At 43.6% G+C, this 17,634-nt stretch overlaps 1 protein-coding gene across 1 annotated transcript in view; it reads right to left on the bottom strand.

The window, feature by feature from the left end:
• LOC311234607 (kalirin-like) overlaps positions 1-15,006 on the bottom strand; it is a 225,865-nt gene extending 210,859 nt beyond the window's left edge. Inside the window, 6 exon segments of the mRNA XM_084321852.1 lie at positions 165-257; positions 259-357; positions 1,824-1,946; positions 11,183-11,495; positions 14,278-14,501; positions 14,839-15,006. Coding sequence (XP_084177978.1) covers positions 165-257; positions 259-357; positions 1,824-1,946; positions 11,183-11,495; positions 14,278-14,501; positions 14,839-14,991 — 1,005 coding nt within the window. The 5' untranslated portion in view covers positions 14,992-15,006.
• Between the last annotated feature and the right edge of the window lie 2,628 nt (positions 15,007-17,634).

Here is a 17,634-nt window from a genome sequence, read left to right as displayed (position 1 = left end):
GTAGATTCATGTCATTATTAGGCTCTAATGGGTCATAGTTTGCACAAGTGGATTCACTGGGTCAACTTGCTGTTCACTCACTGAACATCAAGATCAATCAAACAACCCACAAAACTAAATAAAAAATTGATTCTAAATGAAAATATGCATATATTATAGATCACCTGCTCTGCCCCCTGGTGGAAGCTGGTGGACATGGCCAGCGTGTTGTTACGCTCCTCCAGGGCCATCGTCAAGGACTTCCAGTCCTCCTGTAAACCGTGACGACACCTTGGAGATACGCTCCGCCCCGTAGTGACCAGCCTCCCCCAGCCTGGCTGCCACGGTAACCACACTGTCAACGTTCACACTACCATTCTGGGAGGGGGGGGGAAAGAGAGAAGAGAGAGAGAGAGAGAGAGAAGAGAGAGAGAGAGAGATGAGAGAGTAGAGAGAGAGAGAGAGAGAGAGAGAGAGAGAAAGAGAGAGAGGTCAGAGACACATACAGAATTACATACAGTTGGCTGGTGTTGAATAGATCAGGGGTTCTCAAACTTTTTTATACCACAACCCCATTTTATTAGGAATATTTTTAGGCGTAACTTCGACATGGAATTAAGGAATATCAAAATAAAATCACACGTTGTTGAACTTGATCATGCATATTTATTAGTCATTTTAATTAAAGCACTATGTTATCAATACACATTTATAAAACGAGGTCTATTTAGCCAAAATATGTTGCCAGAACATAACCCCACTGTCACCTACCCCCCGACCCGACTTTGGGTCGCGACCCGTAGTTTGAGAACCACTAGAATAGATGATAGATGATAGATAATAAATGATAGATGGTGATAGATGATAAAGCATTACATCACACGCAGGAGTGGGTTATGAGAATTATACCATGCCTAGGGGTGGTCGTTAGACCCCCCTAGGCATGGTCTAATTCTCATAACCCACGACTGCACGTGGTGTAATGGCTTTTATACAATGGCCGATGTCCAACCTTATTGCTATACAATAAACACACATTAATTGAAGATTTATTGACAAAACCATCCGCCGAAAAAGTAGTTCCCAAAAAAAAAAGGAGAAGTTGCCTCCATGTGGAAGCAGCTCGGAAGTGCATCCAACTGTTCTCATTAAGACATCCAACAAGCTAACACATCCAACTGTCTCTCAACTAAGACATCCAACAAACTAACACATCCAACTGACTTTCAACTAAGACATCCAACAAACTAACACATCCAACTTTTCTTCTTTTTTTTAACCTACTTTCTATAGAACTTCATTCTTAGATGCTTCTATAGAAAGTAGGTAAACAAAAAAATATGTTTTCTTTGCCCTATAGGAGGGAATATATATTTTTAAACCTACTTTCTATAGAAGCAGCTGGGAGGTGCGCTGTTTTAAGTGAGCGTGGATTATTGAATTGATTGATTGATTGATTGCTAATTTTATTACTGTCGACCTTGTTTCCAACTGGTTAAGCTTGGCGACTCTTTCGAAGTCGCTCTCTTTCGAAGTTGGTTATGGTTAGAGTTTGGAATCAGGGCTGGTGGTCTATTGCCCTGCTCTAAAGACAAACTCTAACTAATAACCTTTCGTAACGTTTACTGTCCGCCATCTTGCTTTCACTTCTAAAAACGTGCACGGCGGATTGATAGTAATTCGGTTGTGGGCGGGTCCTGGGACCAAGAGCGTTGGTTATGACAAATACCCACGTGTAACTTGACTGTTTCAGCCAATCAGAATCGAGACATTTGCATGCCATTGTATAATAGATGATAGATGATAGATGATAGATGATAGATGATAGATCTATCATCACCTACCATACAGTTGGCTGTGAAGTGCTGGTGTTGGGTCTGGAGGTCCAGAGAGTGCTGGTGATTCTGACCCACTTCTGATAAACTCTGTAGGAACAAGTCCTTACTGTGAGAGATCCACTCTGACATCTGAGAGAGAGAGAGAGAGAGAGAGACAGAGAGAGAGAGAGAAAGAGAGAGAGACAGAGAGACAGAGACAGAGAGACAGAGAGAGAGAGACAGACAGACAGACAGACAGACAGACATATGGAGAGTGAGAGAGACAGACAGACAGACAGACAGATGGAGAGTGAGAGAGACAGACAGACAGACAGAAAGAGAGAGAGAGAGAGAGAGAGAGAGAGAGAGAGAGAGAGAGAGAGAGAGAGAGAGAGAGAGAGAGAGAGAGAGAGAGGGAGAGAGAGAGAGAGAAAGCCAACCATTTAATTTCATTAGAGAGCAGATGGAGGAAACTGTTGGAGACTAAACGATAACCATAGGACACATACACACACGCACGCACGCACACACACACACACACACACACACACACACACACACACACACACACACACACACACACACACACACACACACACACATTCAACTGTACCTCTCAAGTTCATTCATTCTCTCTCTCTCTCTCATTTTGTGTTTCAGACCTGGGGGTGGTCTGCAAACAGGTGTACAGTACATACACACACACACACACACACACACACACACACACACACACACACACACACACACACACACACACACACACACCTGATACACACACACACACATATATACACAACACACACACACACACACACACACACACACACATACATACACCAGTATGTGATTGTGTATACTGTACGGGAGGCTAGGACAACATATTTTGCTGACATTATCATGTCAAACTGCCATAAGCCCCGTGTTTTGTTTAAGACCATCAACGATGTACTTAATGCACCACTGACTACCTGTGTGGAGGCCTCTCGTGCTGCCTGTGAAGGTTTCCTTAACTTCTTCATTGATAAGGTCTCCTCCATTAGGGCTCTTATTTCACCTCTGTTATAGAAACATGATAATAAACACTATTATATTAATATTAATTGATTGTAATACCATATCCCTCCACTAGGACACGATCAGGTCATATTGAAGGTCACTTGAGGCCATGCCTGTCAATAACAAGTGTCAATAACAAGTATCATGTGATTTGTGAATAATGTCGTGTCATGCCATGTTGTTGACTGCAAAATTTAATTCTGAAGTGCCATGTCATCGTGTTGACAGCATGTTGAATTCTGTGTCAAACTGATAAGAGATTTGACCGTAGATAGGCCTCTGGAATAAGGGGCAGAGCATAATATGGGATTTTGGTATTCATCCAAAGCTGATTGGATAAAGGTAAATTACATCATAAATCAGATGTCCAATAACCCATAAGATAAATGAGACAAGGGTCATTGATTGGTCAAAATCACCTTGCATGATAAAGACCCTCCTTCTTTATTTCTTATATAAGCTGATGATGTTGATAAACTATTTAGTCTCTCCTCCAGAACTTAATATGGAACACTGGAGGTAGTCAGCTAGTAACAGATAAACTCAGCTTAGAGCTGAGTTATCTCTGATGATGGACGTAGCTGCACAAGGCAGAGGTAATGATGCTTTGTTCCTGATTAGCAGGGACCCAGAGAGACTCAGTTACCGTGTGAATTGTCGGTATCTTTAATAAACTTTCTTCAAATACACCTTAAGGTAAGATCTTTTGTTTTTATATTATTGTGTGACTCGTAATTATTCTCACTGTATGGGCTAAACTGTGATTTACATAATTGTGTGAAGTGAATTTGCATAATTGTCACGCCACCTCCTGCTCATGACCCCTCCGTTTTTGTCCCCAGGCCTGCTGTATTTGACACGTTTGTGCCCATGACTCTGTCTTCCTTACATTGGCAAAATGAAGCCCTCGGGCTCCCCAAACGATGCTGTTCCACCTTGACTTTTTTAGGAAGTCTTCCCAGCTGTTGGGCCTACTGTACTTAATATTATGAATAGCAGCCTGTCCTCTGGGGTGGTCCCTGCACTTTTTAAACATGCGGTTGTGCAGCCTCTGATCAAGAAGCCTGGGCTTGATCCTGCAGCCATGTCGAATTTTAGGCCCATATCTAAACTGCCATTTTTATCAAAGATCCTCGAGAAAATTGTCTATACTCATTGTCTATACTCAGCTAAGGTTTTCCAATCTGGTTTTAAAGCCCTGCTCAGCACTGAGTCAGCACTTTACTTGTGGGTCGGGAATCTCGCCGGCGCGATTACGGTCTCATTTAGGCAGATTTCAGCGGAAGGACACCATTATTTGGATGGCTTGTCAGTAAGACCCATCACCACCATCACAGCAAGTATCAGTCCGCAGGTCCTAGAGGGACTATATATATGGCTCCCGAAGCGGCGTTCAAGTTTTTTGATAGGTTTTTCCAGAGCGTGCGGTTATAGAATTGATTTCTCCAGGGAATCAGAGCTTCTTCGCGCATTTCGAAACGACCGTGTAAGTACTGTTTATACTCATTTGTTGGACTTATTATAGCATTCGTTAACGTTTATGACCGTCTATAGTGTTTGTGAGCTGTTTTTCCAGAGATTCTCGTCATATTTTCCACTGAAAAAGCTTGTTTCAAAAGTACCGATGTGAAGTAAAAAATCACCCAGGATGCCATGCTTTGTGTTGCGGTAACTTTGGAGCTAGCTGGGAGCTAACGTTTGACTAACGTGAACACAATTCACGTATTTATTTCACATATTCATATCATATTCTTCATATATATAACATATTTCATTTTATCAACCTAGAATTGACGATGAGTGTCTCTAAGGCCTAGCTGCTGGACGCTAGCTCCCATGCTAGCGTTGGCTAACAACATCAAGCTGAGAGCCATGGTCTTCACGCTACCACCCTACCCAGAAAAGATGGTTCTAGAGCGGCAGAGAGTATGGAGGAAGACAAGGCTCTAGTCTAGGAAGAGAATGGGGTAAGTTTGAAGAAACATTTTAACACACACATGAAAGTTTTATAATTACCATCACAATATGTAAAAATATATATATATTTTTTTATCTAATCTAGTTTCATTAATTAATTCATAACTTTTGAACAATAGATGCTATTTCTAATCTGTCAGCTGTTCTATATTGCCAACCAAATTGTCTACATTCCATTCATTACACATACATTTCAAATAAGCAAGGAAAGTGCTTGAACATACATTTTTATCTTCCAAGTTTAAGTTCAAGTGCAACTACATATGAACCGTAATAAAAATAATTATGATGATAATAATACACGTATTTTATATCATTGGAAAGTTTTTTGCTTCAAAATGGTACCAAATATGAGGTACTTGTAAATACCCAGTAACTAATAATGTATCACAAACTGATGCAAATTCATGTTCAGGGATTTCCTAAATAGGCCAGGAGACTTGTAAGAGTTTTTAATGACATCTTTTTAGCTACTGATTCCAGTGACTGTGTTGTCCTGGTCCTTTTTAGACTTGTCGGCCGCTTTTGACACGGTGGACCATGAGATTTGAATTGCCCGCCTTGAACAGTGGGTGGGCATCAGAGGCATAGCCCTTGAATGGTTCAAGTCCTACCTGGCAGATCAAACTGTCTGTGTTAGGCTTGAGGGCTCTGTGGCCTCTACTGCCCCCCTATTGTATGGTGTCCCCCAGGCCTCGATACTTGGCGCTGTCCTTTTTTCTATTTATTTATTGCCCCTTGGTTCCATCCTCAGAAAGCACGGCATCCCTTTTCACTGCTACGCTGATGACAGCCAGATTTATATGCCACTAATGAAGTCTATAGAGCCGCTGACCAAATGTCTCAACGACATTAAGTCCTGGATGGCCTTGCATTTTTTTTATTTGAATGATATAAAGACGGAGGTCATGGTATTTGGTGGCCCCTCTGTGACCCCACTACTAGATCTGGGTTAGCTGGCACAACATGTCAAACCGATTGTGAAGAACCTATAAGTGTGAACATTTACCCGGACCTTAAATTTGACAGCCAGATCAAGGCCGTGGTAAAGTCAAGCTTCTTCCAGTTGAGGCAGCTGGCCAAGATTAAGCCCATCCTACAGGCGCAGCATTTTGAAGCAGTAATCCATGCATCTGTGACTACTAGGCTGGATTACGGCAATGCACTTTATATAGGGGTGAGTGGATCCTCGGTTGTTCGCCTTCAGATGGTGCAGAACGCCGCTGCGCGTCTTTTAACTGGCACTCGTAAACATGAGCACATCTCACCGATTCTATCCTCACTCCACTGGCTCCCCGTGCATTTTAGGATTCATTTAAAAATAATTTTATTTGCTTTTAAAGCTCTTAATGACCTTGCCCCATCCTACCTCTCTGAGCTGTTGCATTTCTATGCACCTTCCCGCTCTCTCAGGTCAGCTGACCAGCTGCTCCTTGTAGTGCCTAAAACTAGGCGTAAGCTCAGGGGGGACCGTGCTTTCTCTGTTGTCGCCCCTAAAATGTGGAACGAGCTGCCGCTGCAGATTAGGCAGGCCTCATCACTGTCCCATTTTAAAAGCCTCCTTAACACTTTGAGTGCCAGCAGGGGACGCACGATTTAGCGCTTGAGTGCCACCACTCTAATCAATGAGAGGACGAGCACATTTGCGAACGCATAAACGATATCTTAAATTATGGCGATGTGTCTAATACGCCCATCGCTTATCAATGACTTGCTTGCAGTCAACATGTACGAAAACGGATTGTTTTTTCATCTGTACATTTCCGTTTTATACCATTTTGAAAAACGCTCGTTTTTGGAAATGTCCAGAAAATAAAGAGATTCCGCAGGAATCGCCCTTTAGTGGAATACACAAAAAACATTGTAATTTTTCGGCCTATTTATGAATCGTTTTCAAATAAACGCTAGATTATCGATAGTATATGTGTACTTATGCACGCTAGAAAAGCGGGCCGAAAAATCGATTATCTATTTCCTGATCAGCACACACACACACACACACACACACACACACACACACACACACACACACACACACACACACACACACACACACACACACACACACACACACACACACACACACACACACACACACACACACACACACACACACACACACACACACACACACACACACACACACACACACACACACACACACACACATATAGGGGACACGTTGAGATATACGTGAAAAGAGCTCTGATTACCCCAAGACTGGTAAAATAGATTCCTTACCTCAGATCAGATGTTCTCCAAAAAGATTATTCCAATTCCTGATCGCCATTCCAAATATCGATCGCGTTTATTGATCCAACGCTGGGTACTCGAAACACATAATCCACGCTGTTCGGAGGCACCACAAGTAAAATGTGGATTCCGGATTTTTTTCCCCCCATGCATTTTCATGCAGTCCAATCCAATGGGTGCATTACTATCTGGGAGACTATAGGGGTAACGTGAGGCTAGATTGATGAAAAATAAATGAAAAAAAAAAAAAAAAAAAAAAAAAAAAAACGATTAAATAACGAGATTTCTAGTCCTTGGCACTCAACGCATGGCATGAACTAACAAGATTTCTCGTGGCTGGCAGTGTTAACACATTGGGTGCCAGCAACGAGAAATCTCGTTGTTGGCCGCCATGCGTTGAGTGCCAATGACGAGAAATCTCGTTATTTAATCGTTATTTCTTTTATTAGCGATATCCATTCATTTTTCATCCATCCAGCCTCACGTTATCATTGGGACTGGCTCTGACCTCGAAAAGGGCAAATACCGCCCCTATCGTCTCCCGGATGGTATTGCACCCATTGGATTGGAGTCAATGGAAATGCATGAGAAAAAAAAATCCGGATTCCACATTTTACTTCTGAGCCATGTAACCTGAGACTATTGCATTCATTGAGGCAACCGAAAGCAGCATGGATTATCTGTTTCGAGGTCTAATGTTGGATCAATAAACGCGATCGATATTTGGAATGGCGATCAGGAATTGGAATAATCTTTTTGCAGAACATTTGATCTGAGGTAAGGAATCTATTTTACCAGTATTGTGTTAATCAGAGTTTTTTTTCACAGCGTTCACAACGTGTCCCCTATGTGTGTATGTGTGTATATGACGTTAGCGCTGACCAGGTCATGGATAATCGATTTTTCAGCCCGCTTCTCTAGCGTGCATAAGTACACATATACTATCGATAATCTAGCGTTTATTTGAAAACGATTCATAAATAGGCCGAAAAATTACAACGTGTTTTGTGTATTCCACTAAAGAGCTATTATCGCTGATTTTTCTGGAATCACTAGAAATCTTCAAAACTATACTCGTGTTCAAAACTGTACTGATGAAAAAACAATCCATTTCGTACATGTTGACTGCAAGCAAGTCATTGATAAGCGACAGGCGTATTAGACACATAGCCATAATTTAAGATATAGTTTATGCGTTCGCAAATATCCCCATCCTCTCATTGACTAAAGCGCTGGCAATCAAGCGATAAATAGCACACCCCAAGTTTCAAGTTCAAGTTTCTTTAATAGTTGTCATACAGAAGTACAGAATACTTTTATACAAAATGCTTCTTACTGTTACGCTCCAGAGACTGTGCAAGACAAGATAAGTATGAAATAAAATAACATAGTATAGCATGTAAATTAGAAGTAAAAAAATGAGGTCACAGTGTTCAGTATAGACATATGTACAATGTTCGATGCAGAATAGACGTAACTGAGTTACCATATAATATACAATATACTATGCAGTGTACTAATATACAATACTATATAGTGCAAGGCAGAAATGGGATGAGGTGCAATTTAGGTACAATTTACAGTAGGTGTACGAGTTGTAGTGCAAATCCTTTATCAATTAATATAAAGTGTGTTTGTGTGATCTAAAGTGTGGAGAGTGGGTGCTGCAGTGTGTTGTTTGTTTAAGTGAGTGTGTGCGTGTGGGTGTGTGTGCTGTGTGCATTTGATGGTTGTTGCATAGTGTTTATTGTTCGTTTAGCAGCCTGATGGCCTGGGGATAGAAGCTTCTTCTGAGTCTTTCTGTGCTCGCCTTAAGACTCCGGTATCGCTTGCCTGACCGCAGCAGTTCAAAGAGGCAGTTGTTCGGGTGGCTGGAGTCCTTGATGATTCTCTTAGCAACCAAAGTGTTAAGAGCCACCTTTTCACTCTGGCTTTCGACACCATGTAGCTTGTTGATTTTATGATTTTATTGTTTTATTGTGTTATTGTTGTATCGTTTTGTTACTGTGTCCTTTGCTTTTAAATACTTTTAAGTACTCTTATCTATACATTCTTTTTTTATTGTTGCCTATGTTTATCTTTTTTTGTCCTTGTTCTTTTATCTGTTTTTAGTGCTGCTTATAGTTTTTTAGTATGCTGCCTCTGTACAGCACTTTGTGCCTGTTAAAGCGCTTTATAAATAAAGTTGGATTGGATTGGATTGGGTACACACACCTGAGACACACACACACACACACACACACACACACACACACACACACACACACCTGAGACACATACACACACACACACATACATACACACACGCACCCACCTGAGACACACACACACACACACACACACACCTTAACTTGAAACACACACCTGACACATGCACACACATACACACACATACCTTACCTTAACACACACACATACCTTACCTTTGAGAGAAACAGGGTTTATTCAATGTATGTGATGTATAGATTGGGGGGAGATGACCACAGCTAAAACGGTGCCGGGTCAGAGAGATCAAAATGTGCATGGTTTGCCTATGAAGAGAGTGATAGAACAGTGGTCCAGTAGCCAGCAGAATGTTTAGCAGTCAGCCCAATGTTTTTCATTCCTCGCAGGAACAAACTGATAAGAGTGTACTGTAGGCCCAGGAGGGAGAGAGGTTCATCTCAATGAAAGTTTAATGGTGTAAAGGTTAAAGCAGTTGTCATGACAACACGTCGCATGACAACCAGAAGGCGGGGCCGTCGTTGCGACGACGAACCTCTATAAGTCGAACGGTGTTTCCGGGTGTAAGGCAGACTAGAATCTGACTCAGACCAGAATCTGACCAAGAGCGAGTAGGACTGAGATCACACAGAGGAGAGACTCTTCCTCCTCCACCACGGAGGGGGGGGGGGAAGGGAGAATGCCACATCATCATTACAGTAGCTTCGGCTAACACGAGGAGGGTTCGGCTAACGAACAGGCCTGAACACTATTGGACTGAACAGCAAAAGGACGATAATCTGAACACACCGAAAGATCATTAGAATAGACTCTTCAAGGACAATAACATCTGATAACAGCTGATTATGAGGTTCTGTTTATAGCAATAAAACAACGCTTTTCCTCATAAGGTATCTCACGGTGTCGAAGTGTCGAATTCTTACGGAGGTGGAGGATTAGTATGTTTTATGGATTGCACTAACGGGGGAGATAAGGATCTTATCTACCAGTATCGGAGACGTCAGGACCATTAAAAATACACAACGCAGAGGAATTGGATGGAGGGCCAAACAGACGAAGACGTGATACTGGCCAGTTTGATCAGAATCTTACACCTTAACACACACACATACCTTACCTTAACACACACATATCTTACCTTAACACACATACCTTACCTTAACACACACACCTTACCTTAACACACACATACCTTACCTTAACACACATGCATACCTTACCTTAACACACACATATCTTACCTTAACACACATACCTTACCTTAACACACATACCTTACCTTAACACACACATACCTTACCTTAACACACATACCTTACCTTAACACACACACACCTTACCTTAACACACATGCATACCTTACCTTAACACACACATACCTTACCTTAACACACATACCTTACCTTAACACACATGCATACCTTACCTTAACACACACATACCTTACCTTAACACACATACCTTACCTTAACACACACATACCTTACCTTAACACACATACCTTACCTTAACACACATGCATACCTTACCTTAACACATGCATACCTTACCTTAACACACACATACCTTAACACACATACATACCTTACCTTAACACATGCATACCTTACCTTAACACACACACACCTAAGACACACACACACACACACACACACACACACACACATAAACACACCTTACCTTAAGACACACACACCTTACCTTGACACACACACACACATATACACCTTAACTTGAAATACACACCTGACACACACCCCCCTCCCCCCTCACCTTGGCGGCGTCCTGCTCGAACAGGTGTATCTGTAGCCCCTCCCCCCTCACCTTGGCGGCGTCCTGCTCGAACAGGTGTATCTGTAGCCCCTCCCCCTCACCTTGGCGGCGTCCTGCTCGAACAGGTGTATCTGCAGAGCCTGGTCCAGGTGCACCTTGCTGTCGCTCCAGCTCTGCAGCAGGTGGGTCCTGGAGCTCTGCAGCCTCTCCAGCAGGCAGGCCGTCCTGGGAGCCACGGCCTGGAAGTCAGCCCCGCCCGACAGCCAGCTGCCGTGGGTCCCGCCCTCGCTGGGGGCGTCGCCGTGGGCGGGGCCCAGGCGCATGCGCTGGAGCAGGCTCCGCCCCTCCCTGTCGAGGGCGTCGATGGGCGCCGTGGCGACCGTGGTGCGCAGACGACTGTGTTCTTCTAGGAGTCTGGAGAGAGAGAGTACACACGTAAATACACACATACACATGAAAATACACACGTAAATACACATACATAAATACACACATATAAATACACACACGTAAATACACACATATACACATAAATACACACACGTAAATACACACATATACACATAAATACACACACGTAAATACACACATATAACGTCATGGTGCCCAAATGCGTCCACCTTTTTATAGGATTCTATCACATTTGCATAACAATAGCGAATATTATGTACATTGTGCCGTTTTCATTGGAGTTTTTTACAAAATAACGCTGTTTTATTTGTCCTATATATGCGGATAACATTTAAAAACTTCATTGTACCATTTTAGTTCCCTTTAGACAACAAACATAATGCTAATGATGCACTTTAATTATGATAATTAGGTGGCCATTCACGGTCACTGTACTGAGGTGACGTGAGGGCGCATTCATAGTTTAACGCTCCTGTGTTCAGATCGCATTTTCATCACCTTTTACTGACCTGCTGACCTGTGAACTGTGAAAAAAGATCTTGGAAAATGGAGTTCTTTTGTTTGAACCTGTTTTCATCCTTTAAAATCAATGCTGCCATCTACTGTTAACTGGAAGGTAGTGTATAAAGCGTTTGTCTACCATCTCATCTCAGGAGCAAACAACATCCCCATTTTATTTGTCTAACAAACAAAATATTAATCACAATCACTTGTCACATTAACATTTGAGAGTACATGTGTTTTCAACAAAAATATGACAAATTTAACACAACAGCCAGCACTTTTTAACATTTTATAAACAATATATAAAAAATATAATAAACATAACTTAGAACAATATCAACTATTTACAGCACACCATACATATTTATAAATTTTTTCATTCATACACTCCTCTTCTGCGGCTGTGGAGAGAGCCGCCACGCGGGGTACGGGAGGAGGTTGTGGGAGTCCTTGATGTTTCAGCCCGCTGCCGCTGTCGGTCTGCCCTGGCCAGAGCTCCTGCCTCGGCGCGGTCCTCTGTCTCGTCGATGGCATCCGTCATCTCCTGGGCGGTGAGCAGGCGGGCCTTGGTGGTGTTCCTCCTGACCTTTCCAGATCTTCGGGTGAACTCTTGAGGCAGGCCAGGACCGTGATGTGTTCCCTGGTTCCCTGGGCCTGCCTGTAGGCGTGCTTCGTCCCACGGGGCACAACGACCTTCCTCCGGTTGGAGTCCATCTGAAACCCTGTCTCGTCACAGTTGTAAATATGACGGGGTTTCTCCCTCAGCACATGTTCCTCCAAGGTGGTGGTGAGGAGCTTGAAGTAGTCTTCTATGGCCCCCCTCTTGGCGCAGGCTGCCCTCCCACGGTCAATGGTGTCCGGGATCAGGCTGGACTTAGGGACCTCGAACGTGGCTGCCCGCCTCGCACTCCACCTGCCTGCTCTGACCTCTGCAACGGCCTGGTCCATGGCCTCCGGGGCCCACAGACGCACCTTCCTCTCCCTCTTCCGCATTTGCCGGATATTAGGCATGCTCTGCAAACACACAAAAATATTTTAAACAAGAAAGTAAAATAATATGAACTTTATTATTATTGTACGACTGACGAGTTTATTTTATTTGATTTATTTAGCACATTTAAAAAAAACAGTGCTAGGAGGGAACTCACTCACTGTATGTGAGTGATTTATGATGAAAGGAGGTTGTTGACCTCAATGATGAATTTAGTTTAATGCTATGGTTTGTTGGATATGAGTGAAATTCTGATGAAAAGATGAAGAACAATGGAAGGTATCAAGAAGATCTTGCCTATTGTTAATGAACTTGAATATGAATGAGCATGAAACCAAAATGATTATGCCGAAATATTACCAGACACACACACAACCTTACCTTCACCCAGTTCAGCATGGCAGCCTCACACACACACACACCTCCATTCACCTGTAGAGAAACAAACAAGCACACACACAAACCTACCGTGTCTGCTGTGCTGTCTCTGGACTTTGTCACTCTGTCTGTCTATGCTTCAGATGTTTTTTTATACAGAGATTGAGAGAGAGAGAGAGAAAACCAGTTAATTATTTTCCCCGCGACAATTATTGTTCTCCCTTCGATTATTTTCGCGCAACCTCAGTTCATCACTACCTGGTCACCCTACTTCAGACAAACTTAGATCTCTTATTAAGAAGATTACAAATGTACAACACATTTCGTCGGACAAAACACTGGCTATATATGCTAGCAACATAAACAAACGATCTGACTTCATCTTGGGGCGAGTGGGAGTTCATGTTTAAGGAACAGGATGCTACTTTTACTTGGGAAACAGCGTCGCCCTGAACACATTCGAACAATTATAACGTTGCAGTGGTACAAACGTTCACATCTAGTAGTCTTTAGATGACTAAATATAGATGAATACTCATGACATTTGATATATATACTCTAAAATAAGTATGATTTCATATCACCTACCTTTCGACGTCAAAATCTGGTGGGGCTGTGAGGAAAGATCCAGAATGCAGCGCAAGATGGGGCGTGACCGAAGTTGGGTTTGGGCGTTCCCAGATAAAGAGGGTGACCGGGATTGGTTTACGTTCCGTTACACATAAATACACACATGTAAATACACACATACACAAAAATACACACACATAAATACACACATATACACATATAAATACAAACACATAAATACACACACAGACACACATGTAAATACACACATACACATATAAATACAAACACGTAAATACACACACAGACACACAGACACACCCCCCCCCACACCCCTCTCACTTGCGCGCCTCCTCCACGCTCTGGGGCTCCGGCACGCGGGACAACCCCGCCTCCAGGGTCTCTAGCTGGGCGAGGAGCTGAGCCGCCACCCCTGAGAACTCCTCCAGGCCCAGACGCAGCTCCGTCCACTCCACGTGGTCGTACTCCAACGAACCTCCCAGGTCAGAGGTCAACTGGGAGGGGTCCACCAGCCTGGAGAGGCCCTCCACCGACACAAGGCTTGTCTGGACGCAGAGAGAGAGAGAGAGAGAGAGAGAGAGAGAGAGAGAGAGAGAGAGAGAGAGAGAGAGAGAGAGAGAGAGAGAGAGAGAGAGAGAGAGAGAGAGAAGAGAGAGAAAGAGAGAGAGGGGAGTATTTGGCACCATTTGAAACATGGCTGCTGTGGCCCATTTTGTGAAGCCCTGACCCTAAAATAACCTTAACCTGACCCTAAAATAACCTTAACCTAACCCTAACACTAACATAACCTTAACCCTGATCCTAAAATCCCATTAAAATAACCCTGAGACTAAAATAACCGTAATTTAACTGTATCCATAAAGGACCCCCTTCTCTCCGTACCTCGAAGCTGAGCTTGGCGCTGCCCAGGTTGGTCTTGTGCTTCTGCCAGAAGGTGTCTGGCTTGATGATGAGTGCCGTGTGGATGTGAGCGGAGAAGCACTCCTGCAGCGTGCGGAGGAGGGGCTTAACACTTTCCCACTTAGAGCCACGCATGTCCACCACCACCGTGAAGCCACGCGCACGCACATCCTCACTGAGGGGGGGGAGGGAGAGAGAGAATGAGGGGGGAGAGAGAGAGAGGGGGCAGAGAAATGTGTTATTAGAACCAGCAGGGTGATTATATGAGATACACAGGAAGAGAGAAAAGATACACAGGAAAAGAGAGAAGATATACAGGAAGAGAGATAAGGTGAAAGAAATAAAGGGATTGAGGATAAGGGAGAAAGAGATAGAAAGATTAGAGATGTGAGACAGGAGAGACACCTGGGTATTGTTGACAGGTAGGTGACCAGACGGCTCAGGTCCTCCTGTTTTACTCGGTCGTGATTGGTCCTGGCAGGGAAGGTGAGGATGGGCCCGCCTCTTTTGTCCCTCCCACCTGGAACAAGAGGGGTGTTTCATTTAAGGACCTGATCCAGACATGTTGTCATCTTCTAGTTGATTGACAGCTCTTGATTACAAGCACTAATACTAGACAAGAGGTAAACATAGGTTTTTTATTAATATTAGTGGTATTTCTGGGCTTTGTTTATGTTGGTAATGACCAACACTTCATATCCCTCCTAGTTACACACACACAGTCCTCATATCCCTCCTAGTTACACACAGTCCTCATATCCCTCCTAGTTACATACACAGTCCTCATATCCCTCCTAGTTACACACAGTCCTCATATCCCTCCTAGTTACACACACTAACAGTCCTCATATCCCTCCTAGTTACACACACACAGTCCTCATATCCCTCCTAGTTACACACACACACAGTCCTCATATCCCTCCTAGTTACACACAGTCCTCATATCTCTCCTAGTTACACACAGTCCTCATATCTCTCCTAGTTACACACAGTCCTCATATCCCTCCTAATTACACACAGTCCTCATATCCCTCCTAGTTACACACACAGTCTCCCACACATATGCATGTCATCAGAGAGGTCAGAGGTCAGAGCGCAGGGTTGCACAGGGGTTCAGTGCCATGCTCAAGGGCACCATAGATGTAATACCAGTCACCCTTCAGTCACCAGCTCACAGCTGGAATACACCCTCTTGTCAGTGGCGGGGGACCTTTCGGTTACTGGCCGGCCTCTCTACTGGCCATCCTGCATCTCCTTGAGATTGACCTCAATTAATCTCAGAGCAGTTTGAAAGAAGTTGATGAATGTAGGGCTTTAAGTGACTCAACCTGCTCCCAAGATCTGAGACCATTCAGACCAGCTGTTCCTTTGTTTTACCACTGATCCAGCTTGGTGTTTTCAGCACCATGGACAGCTCTGTGTTTTCAAATGTTACTTGTCCTTTCGGACAAAAAAGTTATGTTATTATTGATTTTTCTTGCTACCGGGCAGTCCGGTAGAGAGAGAGAGAGAGAGAGAGAGAGAGAGAGAGAGAGAGAGAGAGAGAGAGAGAGAGAGAGAGAGAGAGAGAGAGAGGAGATAGACCAGGGAAGACATTCGGCAAAGATCACCTGGTCCGGGAGTCGAACCCGGGTTGGCCGCATTGCACCGTAGTGCTGTATGCGGTGCGCCACTCGGGCGCCCCAACTCTGTGTTTTCAGCTCCATGAACAGCTCTGTGTTTTCAGCACCATGGACAGCTCTGTGTTTTCAGCTCCATGGACAGCTCTGTGTTTTCAGCACCATGGACAGCTCTGTGTTTTCAGCACCATGGACAGCGGGTGTTTTCAGCACCATGGACAGCTCTGTGCTTTCAGCTCCATGAACAGCTCTGTGTTTTTAGCACCATGAACAGCTCTGTGCTTTCAGCTCCATGAACAGCTCTGTGTTTTTAGCACCATGAACAGCTCTGTGTTTTCAGCACCATGAACAGCTCTGTGTTTTAGCACCATGAACAGCTCTGTGTTTTCAGCACCATGTACATCTCTGTGTTTTCAGCACCATGGACAGCTCTGTGTTTTCAGCACCATGGACAGCTCTGTGTTTTTAGCACCATGGACAGCTCTGTGTTTTCAGCACCATGGACAGCTCTGTGTTTTCAGCACCATGGACAGCTCTGTGTTTTCAGCACCATGGACAGCCACACTTCACACTGACATTCAACATTTACAGTCATTTAGCTGATGCTTTTATCCAAAGCGACTTACAAGTTCTGTACGACAAGTCATCAGGAAGGGCACAACTCTATCAGCTGAGTAACAATGTTCATAAAGTGTTGAGTGCTACAGTGTAGGTTACTTTATTAGGACAAGTGCATGACAGTAAGGTTAGTTAGGGTTAGATTTTATTTTTATAAAATATTTTTTATTTCAGATAATGGTTGAAGAAGTGCGTCTTTAGTCGACGGCGAACCATTGGACGTGTCTCGGCTCCTAACTGGGGTGGTAGTTCATTCCACCACTTCACACTGAGGGCCTCTGGACACATTTGAAAGGGTGTTTCTTGTTGTGGGCCTTGAGCAGCGATTCTAGATGGATACATCATAACATCATAACCTGTTAAATAATGTAAGAGGCTATAGGCCTGTTCATAATCCCTGTGAGTGAACAGTGTTTCAGTAAACAGTGTTTCAGTAAACAGTGTTTCAGTGTTTCAGTAAACAGTGTTTCAGTGTTTCAGTAAACCGTAGGGATGTCCGATATTATCGGCCTACCGATATTATCGGCTGATATCGGCATTA

The sequence above is a fragment of the Notolepis coatsorum genome (genome assembly GCF_963971535.1).
Source record: "Notolepis coatsorum genome assembly, chromosome: 1".
In the NCBI taxonomy this organism is placed as follows: Eukaryota; Metazoa; Chordata; class Actinopteri; order Aulopiformes; family Paralepididae; genus Notolepis; species Notolepis coatsorum.
This window is presented reverse-complemented; position numbering and strand designations above follow the sequence as displayed.